The following is an 18,911-nucleotide window of genomic DNA, read 5'->3' on the forward strand; positions in this document are numbered from 1 at the left end:
GGTTGGAAACTGGTGCAAGTATGTCATGGTTTAACCCCAGCCAGCATCTAAGCACCACCAAGCCGCTCACTCACTCATTCCCCCCAGGGTGATGGGGAAGGAATCAGTAAAAAAAGAAAAACTCATGAATTGAGATGAAGATAGTTTATTATATCATATTATACTACTAATAATAATGGTAGTAATAATAATAATTTTTAAAAGGTAATAATAATACTAAAAAAAAATAGAATATACAAAACAAGTCATGCACAATGCAATTGCTCACCACTCACATACCAATACCCAGTCAGTTCCTGAGCAACAGCCCCTGGCCAGCTTTCCCCCCAGTTTATATACTGGGCATGACATAATATGATATGGAATATCCCTTTGGCCAGTTTGAGCCAGCTGTCTTGGCTGCGTCCCCTCCCACCTTCTTGTGCCCCTTCAGCCTTCTCACTGGCAGCACATGAGAAACTGAAGAATCTTTGATTTCATATAAGCACTGCTTAGCAACAGCTAAAAGCATCAGTGTGTTACCAACATTATTCTCCTACTAAATCCAAAACACAACACTATACCAGCTACTAGGAAGAAAATTAACTCTATCCCAGCCAAAACCAGGACAAGATTTTGAATAGTAAAGTAAATTTCTCAGTTCTTGTCTCATAACTTCAGTGTAACCTTGACTCTCATCACCAGCTGTAAGCCTCCACTCAGAAAAATCTCCAAAGTTTTATGCAAGTTATTGAAATTACTATTCCCCCTTCAGAGTCCCAGCAATGAAGAAGAGATGGGAGGGTGTTTGGGAGTGTCTGTAGGGAAGAAGAGCAGACCTCTTGCTTTCACTGCAGTTGGCTTGAACCAGTTCTTTTAATTCCTCACCTGTGCAAGTACCAGATATGCTTGCTGGCTCAGAAAGTTCCCTCTAGCAGTGAATGCTGCCAGCATTTGATAAAAGGATTGTCTACCTTGGAAAGTATTTTTTAAAGTCTGTTGAGTGAATTGATAAAGCAACAATGCTGGGTTGTTCAAAGCTTCCCAGATACTGAGCATGCTGGTGTAGGGGCAGAAGGGGGGAAGGGTGAGAGAGCAGAGGAGCAGGAGCACCGTCCGTGTGGAGGATACAGAATCACAGAATCATCTAGGTTGGAAAAGGCCTTGAAGATCATCTAGTCTAACCATTGACCTAACACTGACCGTTCCGAACTCCACCATATCCCTCAGCGCTATGTCAACGCGACTCTTAAACACCTCCAGGGATGGGGACTCCACCACCTCCCTGGGCAGCCCATTCCAACACCTAACAACCCCTTCTGTAAAGAAATGCTTCCTAATATCCAGTGTAAACCTTCCTGGTGCAACTTGAGGCCATTCCGTCTTGTCCTGTCGCTTGTTACTTGGTTTAGAGAGACTCATCCCCAGCTCTCTGCACCCTCCTTTCAGGTAGCTGTAGAGGGCGATGAGGTCTCCCCTCAGCCTCCTCTTCTCCAGACTAAACACCCCCAGTTCCCTCAGCCGCTCCCCGTACGACCTGTGCTCCAGACCCTGCACCAGCTTCGTTGCCCTTCTCTGGACACGCTCAAGTCATTCAATGTCCTTTTTGTAGTGAGGGGCCCAAAACTGAACACAGGAATCAAGGGGCGGCCTCACCAGTGCCGAGTCCAGGGGTCAGATCCCTTCCCTGTCCCTGCTGGCCACGCTATTGCAGACACAAGCCTGGATGCCATTGGCCTTCTTGGCCACCTGGGCACACTGCTGGCTCCTGTTCAGCCGGCTGTCAATCAACACCCCCAGGTCCCTCTCTGACTGGCAGCTCTCCAGCCACTCCTCCCCAAGCCTGTAGCGCTGCTGGGGGTTGTTGTGGCCCGAGGGCAGCCCCCGGCATTTGGCCTTATGGAAACTCCCCCAGTTGGCCTCAGCCCATGGCTCCCGCCTGTCCAGGTCTCTCTGCAGAGCCTCCCTACCCTCGAGCAGATCAACACTCCCACCCAACTGGGTGTCATCTGCAAACTGACTGAGGGTGCACTCGATCCCCTCGTCTAGATCATCAATAAAGATGTTAAACAGGAGTAGCCCCAAAACCGAGCCCTGGGGGACACCCAGTGACTGGCCACCAACCGGATTTAACTCCGTTCACCACAACTCTTTGGGCTTCGACATCCAGCCAGTTTGGGCCACCCATCTAAGCCATGAGCAGCCAGTTTCACCAGGAGAATGCTGTGGGAAAGAGTGTCAAAGGCCTTGCTAAAGTCAAGGTAGACAACATCCACAGCCTTTACCTCATCCACTAAGCAGATCACCCTGTCATAGGAGGAGGGAGATCAGGTTTGTCAGGCAGGACCTGCCTTTCATAAACCCATGCTGACTGGGCCTGAGCATCTGGTTGTCTCACAGGTGTTGTGTGATACGGTACACTTATTCCGCGTCAGGCATCACTGGGAGTAGCAGCACACCAGGGCTCCCGTAAGCATGTGTATTAGTATGAAGCGGGAATCTGGACTTAGGCAGCCAAATATTGCAGACCATTTTTTTCCGTCCTAGTAGAGTACAGTTAGGAAGCTCCATTGGAATAATGTTAATGGTAGCGTGAGGGTGCTATCTTAATGTTTGAATTGTACATAGTTTTTGTCTTTTAGATTGTTTGTAGTGCGTTTTACAAAGTATATAAACGACATGCAGACACCTTCAAATTCAAGGTTAGGCAAACCACATCAGACATGCTGCTGAGTGGATAGAGGTGACAGCTACGAGTACCAGAGAAAGCCCCAGTTCTTACTGACGTGCTGTGGGACATTCACTGCCCATGTGGAGCAGACAGATATCCTTATGTAGTTGTATCTCTGCTGTAGGGCTCTCACAAGATGGGTTATGCTCTATTTATCTCTTTCAGGAGTCAGCCCTGAAAAATAGGAATTTATATTTCTGTTAGTTGATGTTTTGCATAACACAGCAGGACATGAACGGATATGGCCTGGAATTTTAGTAGGCACTGCTAAGCATGACTGCAATGGAAAATGTGCACCTTGTAGTACAAAAGCAAACAAAAAAGCCGCAGGATCTGCATTTTCAGGGTAACAGACTCTTATCTCATGTGCAACAGCTACAGATCCCAAATTCTGTAGTTGAATAGGGTCCCTAAAATGGCCAAGGCACAATGTGCTCATCCCCCACAGCAGCCACTGGCCCTAGGCCAAAAGTAACTCAGGTATGGCACACTCCGTCTCTCTCCAGCAGGCATCCTTTTCATCCCACTGCCCCTCACTGGATACAGCATCCTGCTCTTGTGGAAAAGAAATAAACAGGACATTTATTTGCCCAATATCAGCCTCCTGCCATCTCTCAGGGGGCAACAAAATGTGGTGTGACAGGTCCACTACCAGTCCATCCATGCTGCAGAATACATTTGGGATTGCAATGATGATAGCTTAAGCCTTCCGCTTACTTCTTTTTGGTTTTTTTTTCTTTCTTTTTTCCTTTTTTTTTTTTTTTCTGCCTTCTATGGAGCTTACCCAACAGGCATAGCTGAATGCGAATTTAGTTGTAGACTGTGGGCAAGTTTGGGCCTTAGTCCACACAAAAAAGTTACTAAAGAAATAGGTGAGAAATACAAAGCTCCACTGTTGCAGGCTCTAAGGAGATAAAGAGATTGAGAAAATCCCCTGAGAAATTCAGTCAGCATCATGAATGTCAGAAGGCAAGCAGTAGCACCTCTACATTACACAGAAAATAAATCTTTTACCAGTTGTCACTACATAAAACACAAGTACAGGGTACTGTACTGTCAAGCTGAAAATATGGTAAATTTTAATCCAAACACAGATTCTACCATGTCACAGATGATTACAGCCTTTCCATCTGAAGTATATAGGGACTCCACAGTATAACTACACTGCTGGTATTACAGCACCAGAGAAAGTCACCTGCTGCATGATTTTTTTGTTAGGAGAATTGTGGTCAAGTGTTGTAAAGTGTCTATCTTAGCCTGTTGCTGTACATTGAACAGGACCAGTGGTGGAGGCAATCAACTTCTCCTTTTCCCTGAGTCTATTACGCACCATAGCTCCTTGCAGAAACTGTCAGGGCTCTTGTCATCATTTCGTATTATGAAAAAGTCCTCTAGATTGCCTGCAATTAGCCATGTCAAAATGAGTTTAGGATTCCACTGGGCATTATGTAGTTAACCATAAACTTGCTCTCTGATACCAGAAGCAGATCTGAACATCAGTAGGAACAGTTATATACAGAATCATTTAAATAACTACATAAAATCTCACTGTGGATTGCATTTGTCTCTTGCACCTTATATAATACTAGGAGAATTTTAACGGAACTTGGCTGGAGCACATCCTGCCTTTCAAAAAACCAAACCTGCCTTTCAAAAGCACCCACCCTCAAACAACACTAACATCTGGTTTTTGACAGCAGCACATTTTAATTTTGTATGTTCATTGTTACCAGTAAGGATTAAGAGGTATAAGAAGCTTATGTGGTGGAATTATTGTTATTTTTTATCTGAATAACTGTGTCTGTTTCTTTTCATAGAGAGAAATTCTAGAACAACAACAGCGAGAGAGATATGACATAAGTTTTCGTAGTATGTGTATGTTCTGTGATCAAGAATTCACAGGAAACAGGTTTGTTTATTGACTTGATTGCTTCTGGATATTTTTTTTTATCTGTTCAGCATCTTTGTTTATGGTTTTAATGTCATTGAACCAGTTACTGCCTAATGGTATGACTCAGAAGGTAGAATTCATTTTAAGGTATAGTTCAACTATTCAGCTAATTTCTTTTAATTGCAGTGCCATTTTAAATAGAGCCCCTCCCACTTCTCAATCTTTTAATTATTCCAGTGCAACTTTTTATACTACACATTAAGCTGGAGTTGGGAAGTGAACCATTTTAAAGAGACAGTTTTTCAGTGGTTGTTTAGTGGTGAAGAGAACTGTTTAAGCCAGTATGTCTGTTAAAAAAAAATTTCTATCCAGTTACACATTTTCCTGTTTAAACCTCGTGAAACAAGTGTGAATTTGAAGACTGAATGAAAGACAGGGAGGAAAATTAGAGAATGGAGTGCTTTGCATCACTCATATGCAAGTAGGAGTTCCGTTCAAGTGCATGTTCTGATGAAAGGTTGGTTTTACACAGTACATCTGTTTCAGCAGGAGACTGTCTTATCCCTGAATGTCTGTTTGCATGGGTAGTTCTGATACTCTGGAAAGGTAGAAGAAGCTGGGGTCATGTCCCAGCAGGTTTTGTGAGTGTCCTATTCTCTTTACTGCCTGGTGTAGTGAAGTTCATATCATTCAGCCCCGGAGAACTTCATCCTCTGCTTACTCTTGGGTCTCACAGAATACGTGATTTGAAAATCGTGCCTGGACTGTGGTAAAAGCAAGATTCAGCAGTGTTAACACTTGGATGTTTCTTTAGTCCCCAAATGCAGAAGTTGAGGCATCTAAGGAATTATCCAGTATACCTCTATTACTTGAACATCCATTGTGTTTGTTCATGTGTATTTTTGAGCGCTGTTTTTGTTGTCAGTGCTGTGTGAAGCGATACTGATGTAAAAGCATATCACACCCAAGAATTTCTGCTTTGTTAACCAGCATAGAGAAAGCTGACAAATTACTTTTAAGAATGTTTCTGAAGACAGTTTTTTTAAACATGTGATTTGCTTGGTCAGGTTAATAAATGAGCTTTTCTAACAGTGGGGGTCAAAATAAACTATATTGTAATTTTCATTTAAAGGATTATATTTCATGCATGTGGATTAAGCAGTTGAAATGCTACTTAATGTTCAGCAGAGCTGAAATTGAAAACTTCCTATTTCAACAAAGTCGGAGGGTTTTTTTCTAGCAGTGGCAGAAACACTGTTACTGTTTATTTAAGGTTGTCTTTTAAGCATTTTTAGAGCAATTGGTTTATTTCAAGTCACTAATTGAAAAATTCTCATATGTACTGAAAAATATGTAATGTTTTTTATGAATGTCTTTTGTAGATCTGTCCTTCTGAATCATATGGCAAGAGAGCATGCTTTTAATATTGGGCTGCCAGACAACATTGTGAATTGCTGTGAGTTCTTGGCTGTATTGCAGGAAAAACTTGACAAGTAAGTAGTGTTTTTGTTTGGTTCTTTTTTTTTTTTTTTAATGGACTTAGGTCATATTTCAATTAACCTTGGAAACAAGTTGAGTTAAATTAATTCAACATTCATGGTGTCATGGTTTGAGCCCAGAAGGCAACTGAGCACCATGCAGCCGTTCGCTCCCCCTTTCACCTCAGGAAGGAAATAGAAAATAAAGCAAAAGGCTTGGGAATCAAGATAAGGACAGGGAGAGATGACTCACCCATTATGGTCACAGGCAAAAGACAGACTCATTAGGAGAATTTAAAAATAACATAAATTTAATAAAGACACTAACAAAAACAAAACTGACAAAGTAGGACAGTGAGACATATAACCACATCTGAAAAAACACCTTTCCCCCACCCCTCTCTTCTTTCTGGGCTCAGCTTTGTTCATAATATCTCTACCTCCTCCTCCTCCACTGGCACAGGGGGCAGGGAATGGGGAGTTATGGTCAGTCTGCTGCTTTTTCCTCCTCAGGAGGACTCCTTGCACTTTTCCCCTCCTACAGTGTGGTGTCTGTCTCACAGGAGACAGTCCTCTGTGAACTCTCTCTGACAAGTCCCTCCTGTGAGCTGCAGCTCTCCCCGAGCTGCTCCAGCGTGGGTCACCCCTGTGTGTTGCAATCCTCCCAGTGCCAAAATGCAATGGCGGGGGCTTCTTCCCACAGAGTCCCAGCCTTCTTCAGGTGAAGTCACCTGCTCCAGCATGGAGTCCTCCACAGGCTGCAGGTCAGCATCTGCTCCACCGTGGAGGCATGGTTGGCAGAGGGACAGCCTGCCCTCTCACCACAGGCTGCAGGGGAGTCTCTACTCCAGCAAACTTCCCCCCAGCTCCTTCTTTCTTCCACTGGCTTTGTTGCTTGCATAGGTGTTTCCCTCACAACCCCCAACTCCTCTTCTCAGGTTCCCCTTAAATATGTTATCACAGTGCCACAGACACCATCACACACATGGTTAGTTAAGAAGAAGCAAAGAGAATCTAAGTTTATTGTAAGTGCTCTTAGAACACTTTTTCTTGACTTATTGAACGCTATTTCATAACAATTCGTAATATGCATTTGCTGGGAAAATGTAGTCACACGCAATAGCACGTCCCTTTTTTCCTTAACTGTTAAGAGTTAATGTTCTTTCTCATCATAACAATCTTTTTACTAAACACCTCTTTAATCAATGAATACAGAGTTCTTATGCCAATCTTCATTCAACTCTCTATATTGATAACATGGAATCTTTGGTCCCTCCCTTCTCTATTGCTTACAGAGTACATTCCAGAGCAGAAGGGGAAAACCAGTGTATATACTGCCTCAGAAACATGTAAACCTGAGATGGCTGAAGAAACTAAAAGGGGAATTTGGGAGAAGAACTTGGGTAGCAAAGAGCAAGAAACTCTTCACTTTGAGTTTCCTTTGCAAGTATCTAAGAGCCCTTTATGGATTTCTTAAATGGGACAATACCACAAATATAAATTGGGATCTAGCAGAAAATCTACTTCCTTCAGAATGAAACTGTAGCTTTAGCAAGTTTATTAAATTTTAATATCATCTGTAATCAAAGACTGTAGGAGAAGTTTGCCTAAATGTTCAGCTTAGTTATGAAAAGCCACAGAACACTGGGATTTGTGCAAATTGGGATAAGGAAATTAGATTCAGTATCCTTCCAAGTAAATTTAGGATACATTGGTTTACACATCTGAAAAAAAGAAGAAAAAAAAGAGATCTGAAGGACGGGAAAGCCAACAGTGCTCTCTGATTTTGTCTTCAGCTTGACAAAGAATGTGCAGCCACAACAGTTACGGGTTAACTTCTTCCAGAAATGAAGATGTATTAAGAATGCCTTTTATGTTATCATAGGTGTTGCCTAATGGACTGAGGTGCCTTTCTCACTGTCCTGGTTTTGGCTGGGATAGAGTTAATTTTCTTCCTAATAGCACCAGAGTCAAGGCCTTTGCTGCTCCTCATACCACCCTGCTAGCGAATAGGCTGGGGGTGCACAAAAAATTGGGAGGACACACAGCCAGGACAGCTGACCCCAACTGACCAAACTTATATTCCATACCATATGACATCATGCTCAGCAATAAACTAGGGGAGGGTTGGCCATGGGGGCCACTTCTCAGGGACTGGCTGGGCACTGGGCAGTTGGTGGTGAGCAATTATTTTCATTTGCATCACTTGTCTTTCTTGGGTTTTATTTCTTTCTTTGTTATTTTCCTTTTCATTGCTATTATTATTATTACTATTATTATTTATTAAATGTTAATTAATAATCATTACTTTGTTTCAAGTGTTAATCTGTTCTTATCTCAACCCATGAGTAGTCTCACTTTTACCTTTCCAATTCTCCTCCTTCCGCCCCCCATTCTGCTCGGCAGGAAAGTGAGCAGCTGTGTGGTGCATAGTTACCAGCTGGGGGTAAATCACAGCAAGGCTGAAATGCAGGTTACTGTCCTCATAGTCTCTTGTCTGAGTCAAGAGGCTCAACTTTCAGTTGTCAGTTGATACTACAGTGGAGAGAACAATTTCTGTATAGTACTTGTAATAGAGAATTCAAGATAGCGCATATACTACTGTTTTGTTTTAATTGCTCTGGAAGACAATATTGTGGTAAAATTCTCATTTGTTAATGAATGTTTTCACCTCAGGTAATGAGTGTATATATATAATAATTCATGTCTATATGTCTGTATATATGCATGGATGTATAGGTATGTATGTATATACAGGTACATGAATTATATATATATATACACACATATGAATTTATTTACTAAATTTGATTTCTCAGGATTGCAAAACCCGTTGATCACCCTGGCAAGCTTTCATTTAGCCTCTCTGTTGAGTTAGAAGTATAAAACTTTCTGTTTAACTAAATTGTTTTTAAAGATACGTAGCACATTCAGAGTTGGGTTTTTTTCACTCTAAATTACGAAGAAAGAGTTACTGATGGATTGGATGCCAGTATAAGTGCATGCTGAGTTAAGAGTTCACATATCGACCAATCAACAGCCCTTCCATGCCCTGGTAGGACAATTTTGGGTGATCAGACTTTTCTCTCACTTTGCCTGTGGGGCAAACAGGAAACCTTTTTGTCTATATTTTAATTTTATGTCATTTTTGTCATCTCTGTGTTTGATTAACTTTACTGTGATCTAAGAAATTTTTTTTCAAATAAACTTTCTTTTTCATTTAGGTTGCTCTCACGTGTTTAGGATTAATCTTACTGTATATATCCAACTTATTTAAGGATGTTGTCTTGTACTATTTTCATTTTAACATGTTGACATGTTTACCTTTTTACCTTAGTTTGCAGTGTTTATACTGTGAAAAAGTCTTCAGAGACAAAAACACACTTAAAGATCACATGAGAAAGAAACAGCATCGCAGAATCAATGCCAAAAACAAAGAATATGACAAATTTTATATCATTAATTACTTGGTAAGTGGTTCAATGAATAATTACTAAATTAACTAAAGAGATATAGACAATATCTTGTTAAAAGTGAGTAACTCCAAACCAGCAATTAGTACATAGGTCAAAAATCAAGTGAAGGACTCTTAAGAAACATGCTCATTTATGGTATGATATTCTGGATAATTGTTAAACTAAGGAATAGTAAACATTTGTTGTTGAGAATTGATTTTGAGAGAGGCAAGAATGCAGCTTGAAGAGACGCTAATCACCATGTCATTAGTGCTTAGTCTCTGCTTTAATAACCAGAAAGGAAAATAAGATAGAGTAATGAAGTAAATGGAGGTCTAACTTGAATGCTATTGGCTTTGGGATTGTTTTCCACAAAACTTAAACTGGAAGTGTTCTTCAGAGTATAAATTAACTGCAAAGAGGAGGAAAATGAAAGATACATAGATGAAAGAAAGTTCAGTTTTAGCCTCTGGGTAGATGTATGCTGCTAGGTGTTAATATTTTTTTATCTATCTCAGACACATGTATGCATGTGTATGGAACAGATTTTCACTTGCTGTCTTCAACACATGAATATAGGAGCTGCCTCAAAAGCTGCTACATTCAGTCCCAGAAATAACTGTATTTCACCTGAAGTAGTCTGTGTGCCTTCTACATGTGTTAATATTCAGGTTATAAATCGACATCTTTGACAGTTTTACCTAGTCTTTCCCTTTAATTTCTCTCCCTGGGTTTTACCCTAAGAACAAAAGTTGTATGTTTAATGCTCTGCCAAGTCCCTTCTACCCAAGATGGGGTGAATTCCCTCTGTGATCCTTTACACTTTTCTTCCAAAAATCAATTATCTGAAGCCTCTATTTTCTTTTTTACATATTCAAATATCACTGCTTTAAAAACTGACCTATACTTGCAGCTCAGTGGGGAAAAAGTTGTGAAGTTCTACAGGGTAAATGTTCTCAGCTTCTCAACATAACTGAGCATTCTCCTCTTCCTTGCAAGTTAACAGACTTGAATTTAACATTGTAATTGTTTTAAGTTATTTTAATAGATTCATTCTTCTCTGGTAGTCCTGCGAGTAATCTTATGTTTTCAGAACTTGGCATCCTCTTTAAATTACCTTCTTCTCTAATTTGCATTTATTGCTCAGATTTGAATCTGTCCCAGCTTTGATCACGAAATTGAGTTAGATGACTGCGCAGAAGCACAGAGAACCATGTGATACTCCTTCAGAAATTTGAGAGACATGCAGGGAGGTCATAACATCAGTGCAGACACATTGGCTGTGTCATGTTAATAAGCCGAATATGACAAAGTAAATATTACAGCAAGGCTTACACTTCTATACATAACCTCTTCTCCCACTCTCTCCAGTTGCTCCAAAACTGGTGGCTTTGCCCTTGCTTCTGCTAAGAACAATCTGTGGCTTGTATTCTTTCTGAACAATGTCCAAGTATTGTCTGGGTAGTGCTGTTGGTGGGGCCACAGAACATGCAAACTCTTAAACGGTATGGGCAGTCACAGGACAGTGTGCAGGTCAGGGCCTTGGTCCTCTATAGTTATTGCTGGTATTCTGGGCAGGAATTTGCAGAGTAACTTCTTATGCCAACCTGAACCAATTCATATATTGATCACTTAGCAGCATCACTCAGAGATGTATTTTTCAGGACCTTGCTATTACACACAGAGGATGGTAAATACAATTCAAATAAGATATGTCAAACCACCAAAATGTTTAAAATTGGGCAGGGGGCTCTGCATGTGCAGACATGGTTTGTACCAGTGTGCTGCCAGTGCTTCTTCTGGGACATACTTTGAATTATCACAGTTCTTTGTCTGGCTCTACATGCTCTGCTACAGCCATGTTTTCTTTTCACACATTTTCAGTTGTCTTTCACTACAGTCCACTCAGTGGTCTGTTTCTACTCAGTCTTTCTGATCCTTCGAACTGAATATCAGAACTACTGACATTTCTTCTTTTAAAGAAAGGATTATTTTTTTAATAAAGAATTAAAACCAGACTAAAAACTCTGTCTTAAACACTTATAAAATTGTTTACTATAAAATGTGTATTTGCATACCTAATGTTGCATGAGAGTAAAATTTTCATTAACATGACATTTTTAGGATGGTTCCTACATAGTAGAAACTGTTTTCTTTCAAAATAGACTTTGGCAAACCTTTTATTTTTGCACAAAGGAGAAAAAGTTTAAAGGGAAGAACTTTAATTTGTTCACTGGGGGTTCAGTAGATTGGCCTTTACATGTAAGTAGAAGTAACATTATTCTCTACTGCACATATGTAATCTACAGTGAATTATACTAATTTGTTAGAATTCTTTTTTTCAAGATGACTCTATATTCAGTGAATTCTAGATGTTATGCAAGCTCTGCTTTCTGCAGTGACTTGATGTCTTTTACCTCCTGTCCCCCAGTGCCTCACAATTTACCAGAGCTTTATCAAGTTTTATCAACTTCTCAATGAGTCTTAAAGATCTGTGCTTTGCATTGCTCTGAATGTTTAGGGAAATTATATTATTCCACAGACACGGACGTGTATTTATTAGATATCTTATCTAAAATGACAGATGTACTATTTCAAAATTTACTATTGAATTCATCTTGACCTAAAGATCTGGTTTTTTATGTTTTCACAGAGAAGTTTGAATTTTGAGAATTGAGAAACAAAGATCTTTTTATATGCCAGTTTGATCAAATTCATCATAAAGAGACTATAAGACTAAGGAAGTCTCTAATGATAAACACCAATATTATTACAGTATTATCCACTTTACTTTTAAGATGTGCACCATAAAGCTTTTCTATCCACAACTGGATCTTAAGCTATTTAAATGAACAGCTCTTTAGTACAGCCATCTTACAGACATTGTTGTCCTTTTATTATAAATTTCCATTACATATTATCTTCACCAAGCACTGCGTAAAATAGTCTTTATTAAGCTGGGACTGGCAGTTTCCTTTATTTTGTAGGGTTTGTACTGAGAGGTTTTAAGGGCTTTTTGTTCAGATTTCCTGAGAATGCCTGCTGAATTGCCTCATGATCTTCTGGCCAGTTCGTACTCCTGTTTTTAAGCTGATGGCAAAGCTCCTATTGATTTCATTTAGAGCAGTAGGCTTGCCTGCCTTCTTCCTTTCCCTCCATTCTGCTTTTGGTTTCACTTGTGGTTTTAGTGCATTTGCGAGAATCTGTTTTCATAACATAAATTACATTCTATGTGCGTTGGTAATTCCCTCCCCTAAATTTCCAATTTGGCATAGCAATGAGTAATATAAGTGCAAATTCCTCTGCAAATATTTTGGTATTCTGTGACTTCTGTCATGACCTGCAAGCTGCTTTCATCTGTCTACCCTCATATTATTGACATGTTCTGTTGCTCACAGGTTAGTGTTAAGAGTATTACATGTGATCTTTAGTAGGAGTGGAAGCTTTTTTGGTCATGTGCACGTATAATAGACTTCTTTCATAAGCAAGTACCATAAGTTTATTATTAGATAGTTACATTAAATTAGAGTGGGAGTTTCACAATGATGCAGATTACTTGATAGGCAGTGGAGTCACTTCCCCAGTGGATTTGGAGGTCTTTTGTCAGTGTTGTGTAAGTATGGAAGATAATACCAATCCTATTTGGAAAGGCTCGAAGTATAAATTGAAAAAGACCAGCTGATAGTAGAGGGTGAAGAACTGAGCAACAATGCATCCAAGATACATATGTAGGTTACCTTATTTTTCTTTTCTCCAAAAAAACTTCCAACGTAATTTTCTTGTTTCTCTGCCTGTGTTAGCCTGTGGCCCCATGACTCACCTGGCACAAAGAGCCAAGTAAAAATGGGGCGGGAAGAACTTTGTAGTCTGTGGTGCCTGCTGTAGGTCACAAAAGAACAGAAGGCAGTATTAAAACTCTCGTATTCTTAGTCCAGGTAACTGAGGCAGACCCAGACTGACAGGGCCTTCCCTTTTGTGTTCACCTGATTGTTACCAGCAGCACTTTAAGTACAGAGCATCCTAGGAAGCACAGATGTTTATTTTCAAATTGAATAATGGCATATATCTGTAGTAGTGTAACATCACTATAATGAATATGCTTATGACTAAGCTAGATGGCTGAAAATGGTACCTGCTACTTACTAGAAAAATTGTTTCATGAAGCTCTTTTCCTCAAAGATAAAAAGATGTTTTGTCCCTATTGCTAGGCCCTAAATCATCATCATTGTATGTTGGGGACTGGGGGAAGAATGTTTTTTTATGGGGGTTACTATTTATATTTAGCCTGTTTTGACTTACACGGTGTATATTTTGTAAAATAGTAAAGGAAAATCCTTCATCAGCAGTGATATTCAAGACTTAATAAAATCCCCCAAGTAGGGGAAAGCTTCATGTTAAAATTCATACAACATCTATTAACTTATGTTGGGGTAAGACAACCTCTTCTTTGTGATAAAGCATCTCGAGTTCTGCAGCAATATGAAACAATTCAAATTATTGCAGTAAGGCAAGTGAGAGGAAATTTGCAGGGGAAAGCAGCATCTGTTTGGGGTTTCTGAGCTCCACAGGCCTGGAACCACATTTGCATGTAGTTTAGTAACTTCTCTGTTGGGAAAACTGCTTGAAATACCAGCTGCTGTTTCTAGTTTCTTGTATCTCAGCACTTCTTCTCAAGTTGGGGTATGTTGCCTCAGTGAAGCACTCAAACCTTCCCCCTGTAGAACCCTTAAAACTGTGCCCAACTTGAGAAGATAAATTGTCTGTGAGTCAATTCATCTCTGCATTTTGACTTCATTTTGGAAGAGGAAATCAAACCACACATATTTGCATGCTCTCCTCACTTTTCTGTAGCAATCTTCTCTCTGTGAAGGAAGGAAGTATTTTTTTAAAAAAGTTGGTTTTCCTTGGATATATAGCAAGGCCTGCAGTTTTTTTAATTATGCATTTTCTACTGTTTGAACTACTAATAATATCAAGTCTATTTTTTTCTCTGCATTTGTCAAGAATTTCTTGGGAATCTCTAGAGATGTTCATTGGGAGCTCTTGCATCTTAGATGAAAGAGCAAGGGAAATCGAATACTTAACAAAAGGTACCCTTGGTCGCAAATGCCCATCAAGCTGTAGAATTGAAAATATGTTTTTTAAAAAAGAAAAATTTAAAAAACTGAAAGAGCTTTAAGAATGTTTTGAATAACTCTTTCCCACCCAATGGCTCAACTTCAGTGTCTTGGCACTTTCATCAGTGTCCCTGGTTATCCATTTACCATGCAATTTTCCAGTGATACAAGACCTGATTAGCTTTTTCCTTTTTTTTCTCCTCTGAATAGAAATAGATGAGAGAAACAGAGTCCTCTTACAAGATTCTTCTCTGCCTTCTTCACAGAAACACCATAAACAATAACAAAGCTTGTGTGTGTTTTTTCACTTTCACCTTTAATTAAAAGGTGACACTTAATATTGACTGCTGTTCTGAACATACTCTTTTGTGCACATATACTTCAAGGTGGTAAGGGGAAAAACTGTGAGCATTCGTCTTCATTTTGCAGTGCTTGTGAGCCACTATCCTCTCATTAAGGTGTTAACATTAACAGCCTTAGGAAACTAGTGTGCAGCTGGGAGAACATGTGGTGAGAGGTGTTAATGGCTTCATGTTATCTTGCAGTAATGGTGATGTTAATGAGTCTCCCTGTAACTCAGAGAGTTTACACACTACCATGTAGCATCACTGAATTAATTACTGAATTTTCTTTCTGTAATATATGATGACATTATGTTTAAGGCTGTCTGGAGACATTTGTTTATCATTTACCTGATAGACACTAACAGCTTTGAAAATTCTCATTAAATTGCTAAATGATGGATATCTTTTCCTTCTTTTTCCATACAACCATAAAGGCAATAATAACACTAAGGATGTTATTAAATATATTTATCAGAGGGAATATTTGAATTAAATAAATGAAATAATGATCTTTTTATTAGCTGTCTTTTTTTTAAATGGAGACAAGATCATTAACTATGATCTTTGTGAATGCTTCACAGCCATCAAAGTATGAGTTCAAAAATACTGTTTTGATTACTGGTTAGTTTGCTCTGGTTTATTTTTGAAGGCGGGAAGAATCAGAGGAAAGGAAAACACTAGTTAAAGATCACTGCTGGTATTTCAGTAGAGTGTTTCAGCTTTTTATTGCCTGTTATTTATATCGCAGTCATGCTGAGAGTGCTTGCCATTGTGCTGAGTACTGCACAAATGTATGGTGATACACTTTGTGCTGAATGTCTTTAAGATATAAATAAACAACACAGAAAGTAAAAGGAAGAATAATACACCATGAATAGATGTGCTTAGATTCACATCTGAGAATAGGATGGAAGAGGAAACTGGAGTTTAGCTCAGAGATCTGTGCCCTGGCTCATACTGCCCTTCTGGAGTACTCTCTAGCTAGATTTACACCATGTGTTTTTACTGACATAACCTCGTACAAGTGCTGACTGGTGTAGCTATGCCAACTAAAGACTCAGGTGTGATAGCTGTATTGTTTAAGCAACATATGCTGCGTGAAGAGCAAGGTAGGCAGATTGGATTGAGCAAGCGTGATGGCAAACTCAAGACAGGGATAACATACCCACCTCAGGAACATATTGGTAGTGTTGCAACACTAGTGTCACACAGAGCTTGAATCCTCTTCTTCAGAGCTCTGTGCCAAATCATCTCTTCCCAGATGTAGAGTGGAGAATATCCCATCAAAAGACAAAACAAATTGTTATTTTAAAAATTATTACTAAAGCACTGTTTTATGACTACCTTTAACTCACAGAAATACCAAAGTAAGATGCTGATGGTGACTTCCCAGATATTAATTCCGGTGATACATAGTGATGTGAATCAGGAAATATTTTTTCTTTTCTCCCCAGGAATTTGGAAAGTCCTGGGAGGAAGTGCAGTTAGAGGATGACCGGGAATTACTGGATAACCTAGAAGAGTAAGAGCTACTTTTGTGCCCATTATAAAGAGTTGCAAGACCATTATTGTTGCAATAGTTAAAGGGAAACTGCTGTGCTTAATTGGTACACAGTTAAAATTCATTTAAGCCAATCAAATCAACCCCAAGCTGTTCTTGTCAGAGACACTTTTTCACAACAAGGACTGTAAATTTTGTATTTGAATCACAAGCCCATTTTTAATTTGCATATAGCTCAAACAACAGCCTTTTGTGTATGTAATGATGTAGGCAGAACAATTTTTTTTTTTACTTCTGTACTAAGAAATGTTTGAACGGGTTTTGCTCAAATTTAAAATCAAGAGTAAGCATCAAAAATGTCAGCATGAAAAAGTCTGATAACACGATTTCAAAGGAAATTTCTTAACAGTGTTGACTGATGGCAGCATCCATCTCTCCTCCACATTCTTCTGTGGTCCAGGCCCTCAGATCACTGCAGAGGTGGTGTCCTTGGCTGTAGAGAATTGAATAAGCAGGAAGGAAGTTGTGGGTATCAGGGTCCCTGACCTTCCTGGTTTTGTCGGTGACTTGAGCTTAACTTAACTTGATTACATGTGGTTGCCATAATATTTCTATCTCTCAGCAGTATTGGAGTGCTAAATAGATGTGTTGGTAAAATATTCTCTGTGTGCATGTCTAAAAGCAGCATAAATTAGAGTCTCTTTCAGGAATAATAGTATTTAATAAGTAAATAACACTTAAAGTGAACTCTGCCTAATGATTATGTCTTTAGATGGTGTAATGGAAGATTAGAACAGTATAAAAGAATTTTAAAAGACCTTATAAAAATAAACACTGAACACAATATTTGATGACTAGCCAAACTGGACAGAAACTGAAGTTTTTTACTGCAGGCAAATTCAAGTAGGACTTCCTGCTTGTCAGCACAGGAATTAACCAACAGGAATTAACCAACAGGAATTAACCAAGTAACTGCTCGGTTATTCGTGAATTTGTGATTTTTTAGATTGTAAATCTACTCTAATCATGTGTCCAGATATAAATCCACACTGTCTCCCCTACCTCTTTAAAATATTCCGTTTCTCTGCATTGAGTTATACTGCTGTGAGTGCAGAATCTGAAGTCTCTTTTCACAAAATGTCTCTTATCTTTTCAACAATTAAATGAATCTTTTTGACTCTTTCATAAGAGACTGGTCTGATTGGGAAGAGCATCCTGTGTGTGCAGTTTGCCTGTTCTGTGAACAACAAGCAGACACCACAGAAAAATTGTATCTTCACATGCAGGTAACACTTGTTTTAAATATCAGTTCTTTCATTACTTTGGAATTAAAATATAAGATTGTAGCATCCTTGTTAAGATCAAATCAGCTACTGCATCAGAATGCCCTCTTTAGCACAGAACTAAAGAACTGCATGCATCTCTAACATCCATTCTCTAAAATACGCAGCAGAGTCAAGTTTTACATTGAGAGTATGACTGTTACTTGTGAGTATACAGACTGATACAGACAATAAAAAGGTAGCATCGCTAATAATACAGTGACTTGATGATTTAATACGTTTGATGGTTATCATCTGTGTTTCGGTTTTAATAAAGTATTTAACAGGAGCATTGCATTTTAACAGAATATGAAAGTTTCTGATGAAACAATTTGGGGCATTTGTTTCATGTATTAGTGTTTGCATGTCTATATGCGTATGTCTGTGTCTGTCTGTGAAAAGCTGAGCTGTTTTTAACTTGGAGTAGTAGAAGTAGTGGAAATAAGATATTTTATTCTTTCCTTTTTTTTTCTTCAGAAATCACATGGATTTGACTTTCCTAAAATAAAGTCAGAGCATGGTGAGTAAGAGATGCTTTAATTGTCAACATTTGCCACTAGTGTGGAAAACAACGCATCATAAGAATGGTGGAAAACAACTGTATCAATTTGATTTTTGTTCAGACATTTAACTTTTTCCATTATGGAAACTGTTTCTGCCAGCTTACAAAAGAAAATCGGGAACGCTTTACTTTTCTGGAACTGTTGTCATTGCCAAGGATGTATGATATTTTCTTTAAAACCATTGGATTCTTTTGCAGAGTAGCTTCGACAAATACCTATTCTCTGAGTCTCAGGTCCAGCTGCTGGAGCCCTATAATTATTAATAGTAGTAGTATTATTATTGTTGTTGTTGTTAAGACTTACTTGCAAGTTAGAAGGCAGTGCTTTAAGCTGTGTTTGGCCAACGTTTGCTTTCTGCTGTAGACTGAGAGGAAGCAAGGTGTTTGCAATTTTTACATTAAAAAAAGGGCTGATTCCCCTGCAGCTGGGAGAATGTTCAGTTAATTTGCTAAGTTGCAGCATTCAGGTAGTGCTGGGCTTCAGTAAAGCCTTATTAGTCTTTATGCTTAATGCAAAAAAGCATTTGGTTA

The 18,911-nt window shown here is 39.1% G+C and overlaps 1 protein-coding gene across 5 annotated transcripts in view; it reads left to right on the forward strand.

Moving 5' to 3' along the window:
• Positions 1-18,911, forward strand: part of ZNF277 (zinc finger protein 277) — a 65,574-nt gene that overhangs the window by 44,134 nt on the left and 2,529 nt on the right. For all 5 annotated transcript variants that reach the window (XM_074901552.1, XM_074901550.1, XM_074901549.1 and 2 more), the window contains 6 exons: positions 4,528-4,619; positions 5,984-6,094; positions 9,417-9,549; positions 16,450-16,517; positions 17,686-17,782; positions 18,296-18,338. In XM_074901552.1, the coding sequence (XP_074757653.1) occupies positions 4,528-4,619; positions 5,984-6,094; positions 9,417-9,549; positions 16,450-16,517; positions 17,686-17,782; positions 18,296-18,338 (544 nt within the window). The remainder of the gene's footprint in view (positions 1-4,527; positions 4,620-5,983; positions 6,095-9,416; positions 9,550-16,449; positions 16,518-17,685; positions 17,783-18,295; positions 18,339-18,911) is intronic.

Source organism: Athene noctua, chromosome 3 (genome assembly GCF_965140245.1).
Source record: "Athene noctua chromosome 3, bAthNoc1.hap1.1, whole genome shotgun sequence".
NCBI classification, from domain to species: domain Eukaryota; kingdom Metazoa; phylum Chordata; class Aves; order Strigiformes; family Strigidae; genus Athene; species Athene noctua.